The sequence below is a fragment of the Hypanus sabinus genome, chromosome 28 (genome assembly GCF_030144855.1).
Source record: "Hypanus sabinus isolate sHypSab1 chromosome 28, sHypSab1.hap1, whole genome shotgun sequence".
NCBI lineage: Eukaryota > Metazoa > Chordata > Chondrichthyes > Myliobatiformes > Dasyatidae > Hypanus > Hypanus sabinus.
The window spans coordinates 14687294-14711719 of NC_082733.1; the positions used below are offsets into that span (position 1 = coordinate 14687294).

The following is a 24426-nucleotide window of genomic DNA, read 5'->3' on the forward strand; positions in this document are numbered from 1 at the left end:
AAGCAGGGCTTGTGATCTCCGGTCAGGGACAGCATCTCGTTCATCAAAGCCGACTGTGGCCTGTGCCCCAAACCATCCAGGTGCAGTAAGTGGGCAGCTCGCTCGCGCCGTGAGAGTCCGAAAGTCCTTATGAGCAAGGCTTTGAATTCTGTGTATTTGCCGTCGTCCGGGAGTGACTGTATGAAGTCCTCAACCTGGGTGGCTGTCTCCTGGTTGAGGGAGCTCACCACGTAGTAGGAACGTGTGGTATCTGAGGTTATCTGCCGAATGTGGAATTGGGCTTCTGCCTGCTGGAACCATAGGTGAGGTTGCAGCGTCCAGAAGCTTGGCAGTTTTAACGAAACTGCATGAACAGATGTGGCGTCGTTCATCTCCAGTCCAAATATCGTTTGGGCCGTCGGGGTCACCAATTGTAGCAGTGTGCTACATGCAGTGCTGAAATAATGACACGTAGTTGGTCAGTTGCAGTTGCAAAAGAGGTTTATTCAAACTTCGCGGCCTGGCTTTAAAGCCTTCCTGATCCCGCTGTCTTTTCCCCTTGCTGGTGAAGCAGGCTTGGCGCCCTCTTTGGGACTGGCCTCAATGCCGGCGTGTGCCACTTTGTGAGCCGGTTCGAGTGCGCTAGAAAGTGGGTCGCCACAGTATAATTTAAATTGTCTTGACCTTTAACACCCAAAGGATTCTGTGTTAGAAGTGAAAATGCACATAGAAAGAATAATTTTAATGACTTACCTGATAAATCTATAATCGTTGTGCTGTGGATTGCGTGTAAATTTGGGATCTTGTAGACATAAGTAGTACATGCAATCTAATGAAAACGAGAAGCTGACTCTGGATCAAAGTTTCTTTGGGACTTCTGCCATTGCTTGCATGGTGGGGTGGGGTGGTGGGTGCTTCTGCTGGCGTGAGTGGAGGGAGGGGGGCTTTGGGGTTCTGATGTTCCTATCATTCTATGGGGTTTCTTGTTTCATGGATGTGAAGAATACAAATTTCAAGTTGTATACTGTATACATTTTCTGATATTTAATGAAACTTCAATTCAATAAATAGCATTTTCTTCTCTTTATATATTAAATTAATATGATTACAAATAAGTGCACAGCCTGATTTGTGATATCACGTGAAAAAATCAAGTTCTGGCAAGTTCAAATTGTCACTATATACTTAATTGCTGGAAAATACCAGTTAAGCATACATCTGATAAATCACTAAATCTGATGCAGGGACATTGTAAGACTGATGATTGTAAAAGAGAGTTAATATTTTAAACATTAAAAAAAAATCTTCTGACAATTTTACCCAGAGAATTGTTAGAATGTGAACCTTTCTTAAGCATGGAGTAGTTGAGTTGAAAAGCAATGAGACATTTTGGGGGAAGCACAATAAATGTTAAATACAAAGGTTTGGAGGGAGCTGGTCATAAGGTTAGATGAACTTAGTCGGGAGGTGGTTTGGGACGAGGCACAAGAGAGTGCGCTCCACCATGGAATCTACTAAAATCTGTGTTTGTGAAGACAATATCCTGTATGACCAGATTAAGGGTCAAACATTGACTGTTTATTTCTCTCCACTGAAATCCATCAGTGCTGGTTGATTAACCCTGGTCACTTAAGTAAGAAACCTCAGAGTACAAATGAAAACCATAAACAAAACATTTTAGCTTAGTTGAACTATTGCAAAGTGTTAGCACAGTTATGAAATTAAACGCATCATATTCAATAAAAGTTGATTTCTTGTTTCTCCGAAGTTCTATGATCTGCAAGTAGACTGAAATTATATTAGTAGGTCTATCGTTACCAGAAAAATCTTCTGAAGAAGCAACACTTTTGATAAAATTTGTTGTCCAGTGTAATCACCATATTGGACTTATGTTGAAGTTCAAAGGTGTGCTGCAATTATATAGGGCACCACAGTTACCGCCTCCTCACCAAAATCATGATCAAATTGACTAGCAGAGCAGGTTTGAAAGGCAGCATGGTCTATTTTCTGTTTGCTCCTGAAATGGTGGTAATGGCCACCTTCCTGTATGCTACTGTCCATTGATGTTTCCACACAGCTATTGGCATTGGCTTCCAAAATTCTGACTTAGCCACACTGAGGGGTTGGTGGAGAGAAGGTAGGAGCAAAATTTGTCCGAAGCAAGATAGCTTGAGGCCCGAGGAGAACTTGAAGTAGCTGCTACTCTGGCCCTTTTAGTAATAGAGGTCACAGGGCAGAATTGATCAGCTTATCTGCCATCACCAGCAAGGAAAATTTACTTTATTTTTATTTAGTGACACAGTATGGAGTAGGCCCTTCTAGCCTTTAACTCCATTGTAATACTACTCTCTAATTGCAGGGTGAAGCCTATCATATTATGGTCACCGCCTCCTTAGTATTCCTTTACTTTAAGATCCCTATCAAATCCAGATCATTACACAACATCCAATCCAGAGTACTCCTTCTCCTAGTGGGCTCAACCACAAGATGCTCTAAAAGCCATCTCATAGGTATTCTATAAATTCTTTCTTGGGATCCAGCGCCAACCTCCTATTGAAATCCCCCATGACATGACTCCTGAAGAATTCATGCAGAACTTCCTGACAGAGAAAAGTTAATTGAAGCAAATCTAACATTATAGAATCAATCTTTAATTATATTTTACAATGCAGAAAACAGAAATAGTTTTATGCCTCACAAGTTATTGACCAGTTATTGTTTATATATGGATCCACGAACAAGTGCATTCACAGACTACTCTTAAATTAAGTTACCAATGCTGCTCTGGAACAATATAATACCAATGCGTATTCATTGCTTGTGTGAAAGCATTTTGAATTATCCAAAGAAACAAGAATTACCGGCAGTAAACTATGTGCATACCATGTGCTGTAAAACAAAAGAACTGTAATCCTAGACCAAACTGAAACCTTATAAAAAGTGAATCCTTTTCTCCACTGTATGCTTCAGGCTATGACAGAATAATTTATTTTTTTCATTATTACTTTCAACTCTATACATCCAAAGTCTTTTAATAAGGAACATACCAATGAGATGGCAATATTTTCAAAAGGTGGAGTCCATGTTGTACTTTAAAGGAGTTAAAATATTTTTGGAAGTAACTGGCTCTGCTGCAGCAATCTGAACAACACACAGCTAGACCCAGTAATAAACTAGCACCTATAAAATAGGACTTTTGCAGATGCTTCCCATATAAGGTCTTACTATACTGCAGTACAGCCAGTGGTTTCAATTTTATTTCATAAAATTATTTCAATAGGTGGTTAATTGGTTTTAATTTGAATCTGGTGAGATTAGTTTAACAGGAGAGTTGTAAGCATCACATTCTTGAAATTTCAATCTAGATCGATTGAATCAAGATTAGGGATGATCAAGGGACTCAGCTGTGCTGCTTGAAACTCTTGGGTTAGTTTAGAGGAATTCAAAACAGACCAAATGAATGTCAAATGCCAACAGCTACAAACTGCACAGGATGCCATATAAATGCCTGAGTTCATTAACCACAGTTTCAAGTAAATGTGGCACATTTTCTTTCAATAAAAAGTATATCAAGTACATTACATGTAATCTTGACAAGTTTTAGTTTGACTGCACCTTTATCTGATGACTGTTTGTACTCAATAAGCACAAGGAATTGGAGCAGTAAAGGCATGATTTGAATTTGAAGGTACTCATACTAAAATATTCATACAAATATGCCAAGTTTCATTCACACAGATTTTACATTTCATCTGCAAGCTTACCATCCTTTGCAGATTAATAAGTATTCTTAGTACAGTTTATACTTTGGAGATATTATTTATTTTTACTGAGGGTTCTTTGCTTTTCAGCATGCTCAACGATCTTCTCTTCCACATACAGTCCCTTCCGTTTGCGCACTGTATTCATGTATCTCTGTGCTTGGTTTATAGTATCAGATTTCTCTCCAAAGTGCAGGTATTCTTCCTCTGTTGTTGGAACCCAGTATGGGTCACTTGCAATTACCTGGATCAAATAAGAAGACAGCAATCATTATAAAGAAGTTGAACTGAAACAGTACATAACTGGTGTCATGTGATAGGGAGAATGAACAGTTAAATGTGGGGAACTGAATGTTTCCAGCTTTGTTTACAATCACAGTCAGGAGTAATAACTGGAGATGAAAAATCCCTTCTCCAATAACTTCACAACATATAAACAGTGCATGGCCTTAGTCACAATGTATATAACAAGTCAAAATTACAAAAAGTTTTGTATGCATTCTGAAACATTAAAATCTAACTATTATTGATTTAGGATGAAATATTTTTCACTGCTGGGATATACTGTAGGGCAGAACTGGCACAGTATAAACATGTCAAAGAGTCAGTGAGATACATCATGGGAACAGGCCCTTCAGCAAAATGAGCATGAGCTATCAAACATACATTGTTAAACCAACTCATTTTATTCTCCCCACATTCCATCAACTCCTTCCAGAATCCATCATTCTCATACACACTAGAGGCAATCTACAGTGGCCAATTAGCTAACTGACTTGCAAGGTTTTGGAACGTGGGAGAAAACCCCAAAAAAAATCCAGAGGAGAATCAAGTGGTCAGAAGGAGAGTGCATAAACTCCACGCAGATAGCAGTGCAGGTCGGGATGAATTTAATCAGTGCATTTGTGGGGCTGTAGATGCACTAACTACGTCACGGTACCATCCTCAAAGCACACATCAGTTTTAAATTAAGAGTAGTTGCACTTTAAATTCTGTAGTTCTTGCACGAGCCATCATTTTGGTACCTTTGGGTTAACTCCCAATTTCAGGCTAAGTTTGATGATTCTGCTGCTAAGAAGAAAAGCACTGTATCAGGGCTGGAATGCTTCAGATTTATTCCTGAAAGAATCAGGGGAATGAAGTTTGAGTGAGAATATCATCTGAGTTCCCCCAGTGTTTTTTTTTTGAGTATTGCTTGGGATTTCTAGCATTTGTAGACTTTCTTGTATTTATCAATGTCATCTGCTCTGCCTGCGGAGATGAAGACTGCCCTCACTTGAAGCTCTTTGTCCCTAGGCCAGTCTAGGAATTGCAGTGGATATATGCCACTTGTTCGTTATCTGGTATGAAGGTGTCATGGACACTCTCTGTTCAAGCAAGAAATTTAGCTGCTTCTCCTTGACAGAGAAGGCATCATGGATGGGTGCATGGATAAAGAACTTAGTGAGACTGATTTCAAGGTTGATAAGTTCAGATTTCATTGCCTGGGCTACCGAAGGGGAATGCCAGATAGCAATCTCCAAAGCATTTCATTGTACCTCCTCACACTGGCTTACCCCTTGCTTGGTGGTTCACAGAAATAAAAAGATGAAAAAAGGGTGTGGGGTAAAAAGGAGTGGGAACAATCAGCAGGCAGCACCAAGAAGAGATGTTCTTGTGTCTGATGTAGTATCATTGACCAGAAACGTTAACCCTGTTTCCATTTCTATAGATACCACCTGACCTCCTTTGCATTTCCAGCATTTTCTGTTTTTATTTTCAAATTTCCAATATCTGTAGTTATTTGTGATTTTTAGAATGATTTGTCTCTCTGTACATGTCACAGTGCAATTTATAGCTTTAGACTGACATGGTAATATCTCAACATTAGCTTCAGGCACAAACAGACACAGCCTGTGCTTGAACAGAACAGAGAACAGTATAGCACAGATATAGGCCCTTCAATCTACAATACTGTGCTGAAAAAATTAAGCTATTGACATCTAATGCCTTTTGCCTGCACCTGGTCCATATTCCTCCATTCTCTGCATATTAATAGAAGAGTTTTAAATGCTTTGATCATACCTGCCTCTACGAGCACCCCGGTAGCGCATTCCAGGCACCCACCACTCTGTATAGAAACCTGCCTTGTACTTCTTCTTTGAACTTCCCTCCTCTCCCTTTAAATGTCTTTCTCTAGCTTAGACATTTCCACCCTTGGAAAAAGAAACCAACTGACTACCCCATCTATGTCTCTCATCCTTTTATAAACTTTTATTAGATTGTCCATACGCCTCCTCTGCTCCATAGAAAACAATTTGAGTTTGTCCAACCTTCTTTACAGCACATGCCCTCTATTTCAGGTAGCATTCTGGTAAACTTCTTCTGCCTCCTCCTCATAGCCTCCGTAACCTTCCCATAACAGAGCGACCAGAACTGAATGCATTCTTCAGACATTTACTGTATATAGTAAGAGACTGTGTAGCATGCTTGTGCCACTAAATGAACCTGAAAGGCTAAAGAATGAGTTACCACCACAATGAGCTAGTACTCAGCAAATATCAAACCTATTCCTTCTGACATTTAAAAGCGCAATCATTATCAACATCCCTAGGATGACCACGAGTAAGAATATTTCCAGAACTGAGCACTTAATCACTGTGAATCCAAAAACAGATCAGAGGTTACAGCTGCCACATTGTGAGACTGAACCACTTACATTATGAAGCTATTCCAACAGCCACAAACCTCGTCAGGATAATAGGAAGAATAATTACTGCTCTGAAGCTGCAAAAACACTGAAGAATACTTTCAACTCATCCAATCTGTAGTAACCTGTGATCGCCCCAGGAATTCTCATTACTGAGAAAGACAATGGGAAATTATCTTGTTTTTTTAAAAACAACCTGTTGCACAGAAGGCTCAGTTTGAAATATAGTTTACTTCTCCAGTGGGAGACACAAAGGATTGCAGATGCTGTAATCTGGGGCAAAAAGAAACAAATTACTGGAGGAGCTGTGAAGACAGATGAATAGTCAATGCTCCGGATTGAGATCCTGCATCAGGACTGAGGGTGTAGAAGGACGAGACGCGGTCTAAGGAGATGAGAAGGAGAGGCAAGGCTGGGGCAGATAGCTAGTAGGTGGAACCAGCCAAGGTGGAGAATGATGGGCAGATGGGAACCAGATAGAGGAAGGGATGTTCTTGTTAAAACAGGAACTGGTACAGACTGATAGGAGAGTGCAAAAATGGGGGTAAAATAGAGCTAGGTGGGAGGAGGGGGAGTCTAGAGATGATGTGGTGGCAGACCGGTTTCAGATGCTGGAATCTGGTACAGAAGGAAAGTGATGCGCACAACTAGATAAAATGAGGGACGATGGGCAGATGGAGGAGGAGATAGGACACCCATGATGTCAAGTATATGAGTGAGAGGCAAATAGAACCAGGTGGGGGGGAGGCAAATGAAATTGGGTAGTGGGGAAAATCTGGGTGGATCAGGAGGAGAGAGAAAGGAGCATAGGTTACATGAAATTGGAAAACTCCATGCTCATATCATTGTGCCGTAGACTAGCAGACAGAATATTTGGCGGTGTTGTTCTAGATTCTGTTTAGTCTCATTCCAACAATGGAGAAGGTCAGGACACTTAAGTTGGTGTGGGAATGGGAAGGCGAAATGCCATGCAATTGGGAGCGCCAGATGGCCATTGTAGAGTAGAGGTGTTCTGCAAAACTATTGTCTCGTCCCTGCTTGGTCTCGCTGATGTACAGGTGGTCTCAAGAAAAGCACTGAATACAATAGATGAGGTTGGAGGAGGTACGTTTGAATCTTTGCCTTCCCTGGAAAGGCTGTTTGGACCCCTGGATGGTGGTCAGGAAAAAGGTGTAGGGACAAGTGTTGCACCACTTACATATGCGGGGAGGAGTGGCAGGGTTAGAGAGGAAATGGATGAATAGCAATGAGTGAACCAGGCTGTCTGAGAGAGAGGGGGTAGCCCTTGTGGAAAACTGAAAAAAAAAGAGTGGGGAGGGGAGGGGAAGATGTGGCTGGTGGTCAGATGCTATTGCCACTGGTGAAAATGACAAAAGATGATGCACTGGTGTGGAGACTGGTGGGGTGAAAGGCGAGGCCAAAGGAAATTCCATCTCTGTTCTGTCTGCACAGAGCCAACAGTGTATAAGCATCTGGCTACTTCTGTGCTGGAAAGAATGGTGCTTGTACTTATTACCATTTGATTGACCAATGAAAATAATCCATTGCTGCTTACTTTAAACTTCCTTATATATTAAGATAAACATAGAGAAACTGTTTACACAAGGAAAAGTCTAAAACTTGGGGCCATTTGTAATATAGAGGTTGTCAGTAAATTAGAAACAACTCCAAAAGAAGAATTCTTTTCAGACAATTAAAATATTTAGTACAGATGCATTTAAGGAAAATCCTTTTAAGTGAAGGAGAAAGGACTTGATGGACATGGATAAATGAAGTTAAATGAGAGAAATCATGAGCGTACAGAAGCACTGACATGGAGCCGTGCAGCCAAATGATTCCTTTTAATCTGCACATTTTCAATTAATTTCTAAGTAGCAATCAGGTTATCCACTAACTTGCTTATTTCTATTGACAAAGCTACAACTCTTGCCATACTCACTCGGCAATATCAAAGTAGAGATTCCTAACACAGATTCATTATATATGCCAGGGGCTGCTTGAAGTTCTGAAGTCTGTCAAATTTTTTAAAATTTTGACTGTGTAGAAGGCGAGTGGGGTAAACACTGCATTAACTGGGTTTTGTGAAGTTAAATATAAGCTGCTTTGTTCAGCAAATCCTTTGACAGAAGTAGCCCTTCTAAGACTAAGAAAAAAATACAACCACTGACAGGAAATCTCAGGAATTACTTCTATAGAACATAAAGCTAAGAGATGGCTATGACGAGATTTTCATTTCTTGAAAAATCAATTTTAGCCTTCAAGTCACTGAGGTGGAATGCCACTTAGGATTTATGATGCGAATACCATGACCCAACATTCACGCAGCAGTCAATAATCATAATTACTGTACCAGCACAGGCAAGTCCTCGCACCTGGTTTAGGGATCTAAACTAGTGAGATGTCTAATTTAGAGAACACAGATGGCAAAGAAACTAACGTCAAGATTCGCTACAAAACAAAACCCTTTTCTGCACAGAGAATTCAGGGCAGTGCCGGAGGGGCATATGTCGCCATACATCTGCTTCTGTTTAGCAGTACCAAATTTGTGAAGGAATAGTAAGTTAAAAAAAATGCATTTATCCTGCCAGCCAGCGGCTCTGCTCTCTAAGATGGATTATTTCCATGTGATAGTTCAGCTGCTGTTTTTGCTTCTCCTAATTCCTCTCTCTCCTCTCCAAGGGTCTTGGAGCCCTCAACTGCTGTGTTTAATTCGGTCGTTCTTAACAATAATGAGGGTGAAAGTTTTGGGTTAGATATTCAATCATGTGAATCCAGTCCATATCAGGCATCATGAAAGCACAGCCATTAACAATGCTCAAAGGACAGTGGTTGGGAACAGGAATCCAGCTGACTTCAGCCATGCACTCTATTAACGTGTAGCTCAGTTACTGATGGCCAGTAATGATCCTTCTTGGCCAGGAACTAGATAAGGGCTTTCTTTCCATTTTTCCTTTAATGTAACAATAAGAAGTAGGTTTAACAAAGTTTATTATCTCAGTAAGCATTTTCTTCATATGTACTTTCTAAAAAGATGTAAACACATCTAAATTATTATAACATTGCACAGCTCCAATAATTCTTTGTTGTTGAAAATATATGCTATTTTAGCTTACTTCATTCACTCTATGAATTACACTCTCCATTTTAAGTATGTGTACAATAATGTGTGACGACTTACAGTTTAGAAAATCTGTTACCATTTAATTTGGTTTCCATCTTTTAGGTCACTGTTGTCAAAAATCTACAACACAGTTTTCATTTTCTCTATTATTTAGATAAAATATTATAGTGTGAACATGATAATGAAGAGAGAATTGTTTTAAGATGATTGCAGTTTTATGTTTAAAATAGCCTTGTTTAATTTGTCTTAGATTGTAGCTGTTGAACAAATATATATTGCATCTCAGAATCAGAAATAAGTTTTATTTTTCATCAACTTATATGAGGCAAGATTTGTTGACCTCCAATATTTTCTGCTTATTAATTTATATTGCCATACTTTTAGGACAAATTTACAACAGCTCTTTCAAATGTATGCTTCTACATTATAAATGCTGCTCCCAATGCAAACCGAAAGGAAAACATGAAAATTTTAGGAATCAGAAATAAAAGCTAAATGTTGGAAATACCCACCAAGACAAGCCACATCTGTAAACCTGTGACTTTCAGGCAGGAGATACATAAACCTATAGTCCCACAGCTCTAGGTTCAGGATCAGCTACTTTCCTAAAACCATAATGATCTTGAATCAACCTGCACAATTCTAATCCTACCTCAATGACAGAACATTGTGAACCACCTCTTGCACTATCATTACTGACTGTGCTTTTTATTGTGCAAAACAAGACGTTACAGCAGTCTTTTTCTTCACTGTTTTGTATAGTGTATGCACAACTTCTGTCAATTTATGTATGAATCTACATGTTTGTGATGCTGCTGCAAGCAAGTTTTTCATTGTATTTTTGTGTCATTGTACTTGGTATGGCAATAAACTTGACGTGACTATAGCACAGTATCCTGCAGATAACCTGAATCAGCTCACTTCCAAAGCTGCAAGAGGATTTCCTATTTATCTATAAAAGTTTTTTTCAACAAAAAGGACAATATGCAACTTTAAACCCAGGCTGTCGGACTCATTCACCTAAATGTTTGCAATGCATAAATCAACTAGATACATGTTTATAAGAGCCATATTATGCTAGAACTTTATAAATTCTATTCCACAAATTAAAATTGACAAATTCAAGTTATATAAGAATTGAAAAGTTTTAAGCACCTAACTTTGACCTAATGTTGCCGATTTCAAATGATCGGATAATTGCAAATTTTTAGCAAACATCTGTCAGAATGTTCAATCAAAGACTGCAGTTGATTTCCCTGTTTTCAATCAACCTAGAACATCTAAGGGTGTGGGACAGAAAACATATATAGGCCAGAATGGTTAATGACAGGTTTACTTCCCTAAGAAAAAAATAATTGGCGAATGGCTGAAGATTTCTGATAATCTGACAGTTTCATAGTTGTTGTTATTGGTAATTTTTTTCTATTTGAATTTTTGATTTCTAAATTAAATATCAAAGTCTAAAATCATGAGGTTCAAATATTAGTCCATGACTCTTAATTTCTAGGCTGCTAATATACTAACTATGACAACTAACAAAGATTTTAAATGCAAAGAAACTGGTTTCCATTAGTTCTAATGTAAAAAAAATGTCATCAATTTAAAAATTGTCAACCAATACGCAACACACACAAAATGCTGGTGGAACACAGCAGGCCAGGCAGCATCTATAGGAAGAAGTACAGTCGAGGTTTGGGGCCAAAACCCTTCGTCAGGACTAACTGAAAGAATATGCAGTTGGATTTGGAGTACTACAATGATTAATAGGGCAAAAATCACTCTTTGAGTGCAGCACATAACTAGAAAATGATGGATCAGTAGGTAACATTACAAGTGGCTTGGCATACAAGTTGCCAGCTTGTATGCATAAGATACGCATTGATTTACATTCAAGTGGTGCGCTGAAATAACTTGAACTGGACAATTCTTGCTCAGTAGCTCAAAGCTTGGAGATTTTTACTGTAATGTCACGGCACATAATGTAGTGGGTCACTGCACATGATTGGGAAAAGCTGCAAAAAGTTGTAAACTCAGGCAACTCCATCATGGGCACCAGCCTCCACAGCATCAAGGACACCTTCAAAAGGCAATGCCTCAACAAGGCAGCATCCTCATTAAGGACTTCCATCACCCAGGACATGCCTGCTACCATCAAGGAAGAGATACAGGAGCCTGAAGACACACACTCAAGCGTTTCAGTAACAGCTTCCCCGCTGCCACTCCTGAACAAATTCCATTGCCTTGCAGGTCTGGTTGTACTGTCAATGAAGTGGCAAATACAGGCTGGAATTTGTTTCATTCTAGTCATGAGCTATGAGGACTTCCCTCAGGATTTTGACTGCAGGATCTGTAAGTGAGTGCCTGAGTACTGAATGAATGGTCATTTCAGTGAACCAGTGGGTGTTCCAGAGAAATGGAATGTGAGTAGCCTATCCTAGACAGTACATTATGTTCTGTAGTCTCATATCAATGTATATATAGACATTCAATATCTGCATTAAACATGAATTATGTGCTTTTGTTTTATATAGTACTGTGTCTGTGACACTGTGTTCCTATGGTATGGACACTATGAAGGGTGTTGAGGGACTGTGGAGAAGTATGCCACCAAGTTGTAGTTATTTGGTTCTGAAGCTGTAGATTTAATTGGTACAAGGACAATGGTGGCTGATTAGAAGCAAGTGGGTACAGCAGTCTGGATGAGTGAAATATTGAAAATATCTGTGAAGATGTCAATGAGCTGGTGTGCACGATCCCTGAGAACTTGGTCTGGGATGTTGACTGGATTGGCAGTCCTATGCGGATTGACTCTCTGTAGAGTCCTTTTCACACCTTTTGCCGTTAGTGTCTGCTCACCTGGAATGGTGGCTGGTGGTGTATTGCATGCCTTGAAACGTGCATAATTTAGAGCATCGGGGAGAGAGCCATCACTGTTTTTCCTCACGTATTCAGTAATGCCTTTGATGGACAGCCACATAAGCTGGGGATTGTTATCAGATAGGTGTTCCTGAAATTTTTGTGCACAGGCGGCCTTTTCCCTCTTGATACCTAAGATGATGTTCCCACTTGCTGCTCTGAGAGTTGTTCTGTCTCCAGAGCCCACCCTTGGGTTCAGCCAGGGCTCCAGTCGGGCCACGGGATGACCGCCCTCAAGGTACAGACATCATCTACGCATTTATAGGAGTAACCAGGGAGAGATGAGATATATTCCTCAAGGTCTGTATGTGTCTTTTCCGAGTGTAGTGGCCACTTCGATCATCCACCAGTTTGTTCGTTCAAAAGTCTTGAAGTATACAGACTGCTTCATTAGGCCATACATTGTGATGGTCTTCATGTCTCTCTTTTCTCGCTGCTGCCACCAGGTAGAAGGTACAAGTGTCTTAGGGCTCACACCACTAAGTTCAAGAACAGTTACTACCCCTCAACCATCAGGCTCTTGAACAAAAGTTGGTAACTACACTCATTCTATCTCTGGTTCTCCCACAACCAATGGTCTCACTTTAAGGACTCCTTATTTTGTTATTTCATGCTCTTTCATTTCATGTTATATTATACTCATTAGTTTATACTATTTATTTATATTTGCATAGTTTATTGCTCATTGATCCTGTTTACAGTGACTGTTCTATAGATTTGCTAAGTATGCCCACAGAAGAAAGCATCTCAGGGTGATACGTATGTACTCCGATAATACTTTGAACTCTTGAACTTTGACAGGTTTCTCCATTTTCAGCAGCGGCTGGTATGTTGGGATTAACATCATAGAGAGGTGATCAGATGAGCTAAGATGAGTGTGTGGGGTGGCTTTGTAAGTACCCTATCTATTCATAGAAACATGCTAAGCACACTGCCATTATATTCTGCAAAGGTTTATTGAAATGGTAGGTTTGTCAGTTAAGAAGAGAATGAACAGGCTAGTCCTCTATTCCTTAAGGTTTTGAAGAAAGCGATGATCTCATTTCAACATACATAATTCTTCAAGAACTTGACAAGTACATATGGCTGAATAATCTTAAACTAAACTATTCTCAGGAGAATAAGGAGTCAGGACATTTAGGACTTTTCTTCACAGAGGCTGGCAAACCTTTGGAATTCTCTGCCTTTGAAAGCTGTGGTAACTTAGAGATTGATTTGAACCAAAAATATTTGAATAGACTTGTGGATATTACAAGAATTGAGGATAAGACGTTAGGGTGGAAGATCAATGATGATCTTGTTGAGTGTTGGATCTCTCAGGACCGTGACCTAGTTCTGCTGACATTAAATGTTTTACTACTTCTCATGGATAAAGAGCAGTCCACCACATCCTTTAAGGGAAAATTAATAAATTATTTAAGCAGAGACAGGCTGAAAGAGAGAATACAAGATGTGAGATTAGTTTTGTATTGTTTTTTAACCAAGAAGGCACAAAAGATGGGCTGAATAACATTCCATGTGCTACAAATTTTTCTGCTGCAGTCCATACAATATTTCTTCACATGGAAATCAAAAATCTGCAGATGCTGGAAATCTGAAGTAAAATAGAAAATTCTGGAAATATTTATCAGATTGGACAGTTTTTGTGGAGAAGGAAATAGTGTTAATGTTTCAGGTCAATGAGTTTCATTAAAACTATCCTATAAAACAGCTCTGCATTTGCTAAGTTTAGCACAGGTAATTACTGTTGATGTACCTTTACCCCAGTTTTAGGAACAAGCTAATATGCAGTTAATACTCTACAATGGGAAACAAGTTTTGCATAATTAAACAGCATGTATTCTAGGTCTACTATATCTCCACGTAAGTGTAGTTACTACAAGTTTTTTTGTTGAACTGTATTGATAAGAAATGCTACCTATTACCATTTGAGCAACTAAAGTAAATACAGGAGATGTCAGCAGCTCCAGCACTATATGAAACACAGAGGATTACATTTCAGGTTTCTCCTTAACATATATGCTCTGCATTTCAGTGTTTTGTCTTTTGTTAAAGTAGTTAAAGCTCCTTTTGCCTTGAGGAGATCTTTAAAATGCTGTTCCAAGGGATGGGACTCACCATACTGCTGAGCCAGAATATGACGATGAGCAAAATTTGTAATTCTGTAAAACCCTAGCTGTTCTCAAATTCCTTTTTCCAACACTGACCTCAGTGGAAATTGCAGAACCTCCTTTACAGTGTAATAAGAACCCAGGCAATGATGTCCATATGTTCCATAAACTATTTTTTTTTGTGATGGGAGTTTTTAAAGGCAAATTCATTACACGAAACTGAATTACATGAAGTATGATGTCACATCATTTTTAACATTCGTTATTAGCTGAGAATTTGTAGGTTATTTTAATTCAAGATTGTGAGAAAGCACAAGTATGTGATAAAAATGATGTGAAATACTTTAGATTTTAAGAAAACATTAAGACTTTGAAACAATGCTGCAGGACACCAGTGCTGACACGTAAAAATGCCTTCCAAAATTCCCTTCTCAACTCTTTTTACTGAAATACTTCTACAAGAACATGAAAAGGGAATCTCACAAAAAATTTCAAATGTTTATGTGTTGGTGTCCTTGTTGGTGCCCATTCTACAATTTTGGAACTGGAAGCGAACATATTATCATTGATGCCTGTGCATAACTTAAAGCTATTGAAAACAAACAGTGTTTCTAGCTCACATTACCTATCTTGAGCTAATCTGACATCTGTGCATTTTAAAATAAATTTATTTTATATAGAACAGGGTGTCCTTTTCTAGTTCTAATGTTATTTTAATAAGTTTCTGAAAAACTGTAAACTCACATTTCTAATACCCTTGTGGGAAAAGATTAGCCTACGGAAATCAGTAAGATGCCAGGTTTGAGATTTGCTGAGCTAATCAGTCACAGCTGAGGCTGTGAGTTGAAGCCTTCTTCTGGAGACTCAAGAACAAAAAATCTAGGCTGACACTTCAAAGCAGTATAGAGGCAATGCTACATTGTTGAAGATGTTTCTTTCAGATAAGTTAATAAATTAAGGAACTGTGTGCTTTCTCCAGTGGATTCAAAAGATTCCATGGCATTACTTTGAAGAGGAGTAGGGCGGTTACCATGGGCTCTTGATCAATCCCTGTTCTTTGATCAACATTATTAAAATCAGATACCTTGATCATTATCATACTACTGTATGTGGGTTCACATTTGGCACAAATTGGTTGTCAAGTGTCCTGCAAAATCCCAACACTACACTTCCAAAGTATTTCATTGACTAGTAAGCCTGAGGTGGTGGAAGGAACTGTGGAAATTGAAAGCTTTTCATTTTCTCATTTATGTGGCACTCTCTTCTTTCCCTCCAATTCAAGGCCACATATTGCTCTGAGCTACCTTGTGCCAACTATTTTTCAAAGTGCAAAGTGAATTTATTATCAAAATATATACAACCCTGAGATTCGTTTTCTTGCAGACATACTCAGTAAATACAAGAACCATAACAGAATCAATGAAAGACTGACAGCATCCAATAGGATGGACAAACAATCAATAAGCCAGAAAAAAACAAACTCTGCAAATATAAAAGAGAAACAAACAATACTAATAAATAAATAAGCAATAAATATTGAGAACATGAGATGAAGAGTCCTTGAAAGTGAGTCCAAAAGGTTGTGGCAACAGTTCAGAGATAGGGCAAGTGAAGTTGAATTACGTTATTCCCACTGGTTTAAGAGCCTGATAGTTGAGGAGTAGTAACTGTTCCTGAACCTAGTGGTGTGAGTCCTGAGGCTCTTCTACCTTCTTCCTAATGGCAGCAGCGAGAAGAGAACATGAGCTGGGTGGTGGGGTCTTTGAGGATGGAAACTGCTTTCCTGTGACAGCATTCCATGTAGATGTGCTCAGTGGAGGGGAGAGCTTTACCTGTGATGGACTTGGCTATATCCCCTACTTTTTGTAGGATTTTCCATTCAAGGACATTGGTGTTGCCATACCAGGCCGTGATGCAACCAGTGAATATACTCTCCACTGTAGAAGTTTGTCAAAGTATTAGATGCCACACCAAATATTCACAAACTTTTTTAAGGAAAAATTCTCTCCAACCTTTTATCTTTGATATTATATTTTTGCCTTCCATCCTTCCACTCCAACACTTATTCGAATTCGAAGATTAAGAGAGAAGCCTGGAGTATGCAGAGATGAGGGGCAGTCATATAAGGTAGGATAAGACAAATGGAATTTCCAACACAATGATGCAGTGGCAGAGCTGCTGTTTTACAGATTCAGTGAGCTGGATTCAATCCTGACCTCAGGTGCTGTCAGTGAAGAGTTTGCATGTTCTCCCATGCACAGTCCTCAGGCCTACTCCCACATTCCAAAGGTATGCAGCTTGGTAGGTTAATTGGCCGGTGCTAAAAATAAAATGCTCTTGGTATGTATATAAGCATAAGCACCTGGAGGGAGTTCATGGGGTCGTGAAGTGAATAAATAAAGTGAGTTAGAGTAGCATTACTTTAAATTGGTGCTTGATGGTCAGTACAGCGAAATACCTCTTCCCATGCTGTATGGCTATGACTTCCATGGGATTATGGAAATTGAATGCAAGCAGTAATGGCAAGAGAAAGGAAAGTGTGTCTATAAACTAGGGACAAACCTGGAGCTCTAACTGAGAGTGAGGGATTATCAGATAAAAAGGGATGGAGGACCACACTTGCATTAGTTGTCAGAGAGGATATTGGAAAGTGTACATATAATTCTACATTTACTGCTTTCAGATCTGATTGAAGTAATTCATGGTCAGGATCAGGTGCAAATGCTCCATGGCAATGAGGCCTGAAATAATCCAACTAATTCAGATTTTTCTGCCAGTCATGAGTTACCTGCAGCAACCACTGGGAAAAAAAAGGTTTGAATAATGGAATAAAATTATTTCCCAAATAGCTAATAAACCTGAATAAGTAATATTTCTAAAATTTAAAATATAATCTTTTATTGCAGACTTCAACCTGCTGGAAAGCAGAACATAAAAATAAATGACAAATGGTTTAATCTAGAAGGTTATGTCTTCAATATTCATAATCCTTTCAGTTTTACATACTTACACGTTTTTTCCAGCTAGTTCACATTTATGAACATTGGCTATGTATACATTCTAAACACCAGTCTCAGGTACTCTTACAGTTTCAGCGAAACCACTGAGTCAGAAGGGTGTGGGGTCCAAGCCCTAGTCTATTGACTAGAGCACTTAATCTCTGTACATACAGTACATACCCAAGGCTGCTGTTCAGTTCTTTGGATTGGATACTGCTTGCCCTCTCAGGGAGAAGCAGATTCTGCACTGTTCAATGAACACCAGTTGAGTTCTCTTGGTATGCTGGCATACATTTACTACTCAAGTAACATTTCAATCCCAATTTACTAACCCACATTCCATCTGACTGGAGAATCATTGAATTTGCCCTATAGTGAAAATAGATTGGCTTTACAACAAAACAGATGCCCAAATATTCTGATCCATCCACTTAATGGAAAACATATGTCAAGTTTTATAGCAGATCAAAGTTGGAGCTTCCCCCGTAATACCTAGAGTTCCACTTGAAAATTTTTAAAACATATCTAGATAAAATAAATTAAACCCTATCTGAATCTCATACTGTTCTCTAAACTTGTAAGCAATTTTTATAAATAATTTCAGCTCCAATTCTCATTACAAGTGACTTTGTCATAAGAATAACATGCATGTTTTCATGCATATAATAGAATCTCAGTAGAAGTACTCCACAAAGTTGTATCCAATTACAGGGAGTGAAGATTGCTCTAAATCTAATACTATGAATAAATACTGTTCTAGCAATCATGTCATCAACATGAAAATTGATTCAATACTCACACAAACATATCCATATAAATACGAAAACACAAGTGACTGCACACAATACCTAAAAAAATTATGGATGCTTGAAACTTGAAAAACTAGAAATAGTGAAACAATGCAACGGGTTAATCTCCATCTCTTAAAAATTAAAATTAAAATCTGACATATCAAATGCTACAAACTTCCTGATGTAACTTTTATCTCTGTGTGCTAATTAACTTATACATTCCCAGAACTTGTGTATATGTATACACAAACACACATGTGCGTACAGTGAGAATTTTCCATGTGAATAATACCAGAGCAAATTATGTTAAAATAAGTTAGCTCACACATATTGATTGTATGTCACTTTATGGACATACAATTAATCTATGTATATAAGCTATCTTATGTATGTATATTTATTGTGTTTTTAATCAATATTATTGTGTTCTTTATCTTTTTTTGTGCTATTTTGGAGCCAGAGTAACAGTTATTTTGTTCTCCCTTACACTTGTGTATTGGAAATGACATTAAACAATCCTGAATTTTGAAAAGAATATATTTATGTTTACTTTAAATGTATTGTTCTGAATGTAAATATTGTAAACTTTGCATGGTCTTCAGAAAGTAATTTATTCCAAATTTGATTTAGAGTAGGAATGGTTTGAGGGACATTTTCCATTTAGATTTAAAGGAACATTAAAAAGATGTTTTAGGTGGCAAGGTGCAGATGTGTCTCTACCAAAAGAGGTGTAAGGTGCTCCTTCCCTCTTCTAGCCTGCAGGCCACCCTTGGGCAAAGTGTAGCGCCTGCCCAATCAGGGTGACGCGAAGCCATGCGAGCAGGTGGTGAATGGTTACATGAGCAGCTGGTGCATATCACAAGTCTTGGTCATCTGACCACTGATGTGAGGCAGACATCTCTGAGGAGTACTGATAATGGCTGGGTAACCTATCTTGAAAAGATATTGCCCAGAAAAAAGTAATGACAAACCATTTCTGTAGAAAACTTTGAGAAAAACAATCATGGTCATGGATAAGAAGACCATGATCATCCATAGCAATTGTGAGGATGTCTTGTAGCAGATTGAAATGCATGAGCGTATAGACATTAAGAAAGAGGATGTGTTGGACCTTTTGAAAGGTATTAGGTTAGATAAGTCGCCTGGACCAGGATTGTTTTGTTCCAAATGTTGTTCCCATGTTCAAGAAAGGGAGTAGAGAAAACCCAGGAAATTACAGACCAGCGAGTTTTACTTCAGTGGTGGGCAAGTTGTTGAAAAGATCCTGAGAGGCAGGATTTAAGAGCATTTGGAGAGACATAATCAGCGTGGCTTTGTCAAGGGCAGTCCTTGCCTTACAAGCCTGATTGAATTCTTTGAGGATGTAACAAAGCACATTGATGAAGGTAGAGTAGTGGATGTAGTGTATATGGATTTCAGTCAGGCATTTGATAAGGTTCCCCATGCAAGGCTCATTCAGAAAGTAAGGAGGCATGGGATCCAAGGAGACCTTGCTTTGTGGATCCAGAATTGGCTTGTCCACTGAAAGCAAAAGGTGGTTCAAGATGGTTTGTATTCTGCATGGATGACGATGACCAGTGGTGTTCCACAGGGATCTGTTCTGGGGCCCTTCCTCTTTGTGATTTTCCTAAGTGACCTGGATGAGGAAGTAGAAGGTTAGTAAGTTAGTAAGTTTGCTGATGACACAAAAGTTGAGTGTATTATGGATAATCTGGAGATTCGTCAGAGGTTACAGTGGAACATTGATAGGATGCAGAACTGGGCTGAGAAGAGGCAGAAGGAGTTCAACCCAGATAAGTGTGAAGTACCGTAAATTCCGGACTATAAGCCGCTACTTTTTTCCCACGCTTTGAACACTGCGGCCCATACTATGGTGCGGCTAATGCATGTTTTTTTTTCATGCTGCCAAAAACATTTTGCCTCGTAACAGTAGACCAATAAAATTGATGAGTAGTTCACAGAGGTCCAATGAAATTGTACGATAAATCAAGCGCACTTTCACAATTAAATTATTGTAAATCAGTCATTTGTACTCACCCTCATCAACATGGAAAACACTCGAAGAAAAGCATATGATGCAGCTTTTAAGTTAAAGACGATCAATCTGGCGGTTGAAGAAGGAAATCGAGCTGCTGCACATAATCTTGGCATAAATAAATCGACGTTGAGACGGTGGAGACGCCAGCGTGAAGAACTGAGTCAATGCAAAAAGACGACAAAAGCTTTCAGAGGTAATCATAGCAGTTGGCCCAAACTTGAAAACTTTCTTGAAGACTGGGTTAACACACAGAGAGCAGGCGGCCGCGGTGTTTCCACCGTGCAGATCAGACTGAAGGCTAAAGCAATCGCCACCAAAATGAAAATCGAAGATTTTAGAGGTGGGCCATCGTGGTGTTTTAGATTTATGAGACGAAAAGGCCTGTCTGTCAGGGTACGCATGACTCTGTGTCAGCAGCTCCCTCCCGACGACGAGGAACAACTTGCTAACTTCCGCACATTCACACAAACAAAGATAGCGGAGAATTCCATCGGGCCAGATGATATCATAAATATGGATGAAGTACCTTTGACGTTTGACCTGCCTCTCACTCGGACTGTTAATAAAAAAGGTGACTCGTCCATCACACTGAAAACAAGTGGCCATGAGAGAACGCATTTTACTTGTGTTCTGAGCTGCACAGCATCCGGACTAAAGCTTCCACTGATGGTGATTTTTTAAGCGGCTGACAATGAAAGTTCAGTGAAAGCTGCCATCAAGAGTACAAACTCAATTCCAGCTGTGATTCCTGGGGGCACCACGAAGTATTTGCAGCCACTGGACATCAGCGTGAAACGGGCATTTAAAGTGGCGCTGCGCGTTGAGTGGGAGGCTTGGATGACAAGCGGCGAGAAATCCTTTACCAAAACAGGACGCATGTGAAGAGCATCTTTAACTCAAGTCTGCCAGTGGATCCTAAATGCGTGGAGCGATGTCACAACTTCCACCATCACCAGCGGGTTTCGAAAGGCTGGACTGCTGCGTGATGAAGAGGACCGCGAGTGCTCAAGTGAGAGCGACAACGAAGAGACTGAAGTGAGTGACGAGATCCTTAGGTTTTATTCAATTCGGACACTGAAGGACTTTGATGGTTTTAGTGCGCAGGAGGAAGATGAAGAAGGCGATCAACAACTTTTCCTGGTAGGCAGCAGTATATATATTTTTTTTACCAGTCGTTAGGAGATATTGGAATGTTGTTCGTGCACTGTTCAGTAAAAAAGTATATGCAACGTAATTTGTGTGTTACCGATACGTATGTATATTTAAAAGTAGCTGTGTTACAGGCACTGTTCGAAAAAAAGCATTTGCAATATATATTTGTTTATGTTACCATACGGATTTAATTAAAAGTTAAAAAATCCTCACGTGTAATATCTTTCTGTGTAAATATCTCATAATACAACGTGGGACACCTGTGGCTTAAAATCCAGTGCGGCTTGTACAAGTACAAAATTGATTTTCTTTCTAAAATTAGAGCGTGCAGCTTTTAATCTGGTGTGCCCTGTAGTCCAGAATCTACGATACTTCATTTCGGTAGGTCAAATTTGAAGACAGAATATAATTTTAATGGTAAGACTTTTGGCAGTGTGGAGGATCACCAAGATCTTGGGGTCCGTGTTCATAAGACACTCAAAGCTGCTGTGTAGGTTGACTGTGTCGTTAAGAAGGTGTATGGTGTGATGGCCTTCATCAAGCATGGGATGAAGTTCAAGAGTTGTGAGGTAATGTTAAAGCTATATAAGACCTTAGTTAGACCCCACTAGGAGTACTGTGTTCAGTTCTGATCACCTCACTACAGGAAGGATGTGGATACTATAGAGAGAGTGCAGAGGAAATTTACAAGGGTGTTGGCTGGATTGAAGCATGCCTTATGAGAATATGTTGAGTGAATTTGGCCTTTTCTCCTTGGAGCGAAGAAGGATGAGAGGTGACCTGATAGAGGTGTATAAGATGATGAGAGGCAATGATCATGTGGATAGTCAGAGGCTTTTTCCCAAGGCTGAAATGGCTAACATGAGGGGGCATAGTTGTAAGGTACACAGTGGATGTCAGAGGTAAGGTTTACACACAGAGAGTGGTGAGTGTGTGGAATGCGCTGCCAGTGATGGTGGTAGAGGTGGATACAATAGGGTCTTTTAAGAGACTCTTAGATTAGTACATGGAAAAATAGAGGACTCTATGGTAGGGAATTTCTAGGCAGTTTCCAGAGTAGGTTACATGGTCGGCTCAACATTGTGGGCCGAAGGTCCTGTAATGTGCTGTAGATTTCTATGTTCTATGTTCTAATATGACACAACACATAATGATGATGATGATGAAAAAGATGCTAAATGAAGAAAAAAATGAATATTCACAGTTTGTATTCTGCCATCCTCTTGACTGATCAGTCTCCCATCAATCCATCAACAAAACAACAAAATTTATATCATTGGACAATAAACATGATTCCAATAACTTACTTAGATCTCTCAGTGGTGGATAATTTTGAAAACCAAAGGCCCAACTTCAAATGTTCCTCCAAAGAAAGTGACACTCATCCCATTCTACATTCAAACTGCTCACATTCTTCAAAATTATGCTGCTTAAGACAAGTCATATATCCCAACCATTCAAAAACGGTCAAACATGGCATGCATGCACATTACATTGTTGAATACTTGTATAATCCAGTTCACTTGCATAACAGCATGTTCCAAGGTACCTTCCAGGTATTGAGGTTTCCCGGAAGAACAATGACATGTGCAAAGTTAGAAACACAGCAAAAGATTTAACAGTGGGTTCCCAGAACTGAAATGGATAGCTTATGGTGTTAATTGTGGGATAAATATGGAAACTGGGGATCACTCCCATACTCTTCTTTGTGAAACTGAAGTCCATTTGATAAGATTAACTGGGTCTTTGATTTAATATTTCATCCAGAAGACATCAACTCTATGACATCATTAAGTATTTAACCTCCAGCTTTAGGCTCATGTGTCTTGAGTGCAAATTGAACCTACAAACTTATAATTCAGAGCTGAAGATAGCAGCAACTGATCCATCGCTGATACAGATCCGGGTTATGGACAAAACATGAAACACTTGAACACAAGAAAACAGGAGCAGGATTGGGGGGGGGGGGGGTACTTGATCCTTCAAGCCTTTTCCACATTCAATATGATCATGGCTGACGTGTCTAAGCCTCAAGTCCTCTCTTTCGGCCATTTACACATAGACCTCAATTCCCAATCTTCAGAGGTATTATCTGTACCTAATACATCCAGCAGGTGTAGAAGCAGTTAGTAACTTGGTCAGGAAATGCTTAATATGTTGATGTATGCTTCTTTAGGGTTAATATTTTTGCATCTCAGTAATACTACAAACATTATTTTACACAATTCTTTGACTAATTTATGAAAAAGATAGCCATTCATCATTGGACCTTAATTTAAAATCTGTCTAAATTAACATTTGAACTACTTCCAGTTTCTGATAACAATGTAGTAAACCTCATCTCTTCATCCAGCCTCCACAACCAAACAAAATATACTGGGAGAAAACTGAATCATGTCTCTGCCTTAAAAGAAATGTACATCCTATGTTGAACATTGACTTCTCTAACTTCCGTTAATGCCCTTCCTCCCCTTCTTACCCTATCCCTGATATACTTAGTTGTTTGCCTGTTCTCCTTCTCCCTCTGGTGCTCCCACCCCTCCTTTCTTTCTCCTGAGGCCTCCCATCCCATGATCCTTTCCCTTCTCCAGCTCTGTATCACTTTTGCCCATCACCTTTCCAGCTCTTAGCTTCATCCCACCCCCTCCGGTCTTCTCCTATCATTTCGCATTTCCCCCTCCCCCACTACTTTCAAATTTCTTACTATCTTTCCTTTCGGTTAGTCCTGACGAAGGGTCTCGGCCCGAAACGTCGACAGCGCTTCTCCCTATAGATGCTGCCTAGCCTGCTGTGTTCTACCAGCATTTTGTGTGTGTTGTTGTTTACATCCTATGTTGCCTGAAACATATTTAAGACACAAACACAGCCA

The 24426-nt window shown here is 39.3% G+C and overlaps 1 protein-coding gene across 2 annotated transcripts in view; it reads right to left on the reverse strand.

The window, feature by feature from the left end:
* Positions 1-2609: 2609 nt before the first annotated feature.
* Positions 2610-24426, reverse strand: part of efl1 (elongation factor like GTPase 1) — a 291123-nt gene continuing 269306 nt past the window's right edge. For both annotated transcript variants that reach the window (XM_059952643.1, XM_059952645.1), the window contains one exon: positions 2610-3984. In XM_059952643.1, the coding sequence (XP_059808626.1) occupies positions 3796-3984 (189 nt within the window). In that variant the 3' untranslated portion in view covers positions 2610-3795. The remainder of the gene's footprint in view (positions 3985-24426) is intronic.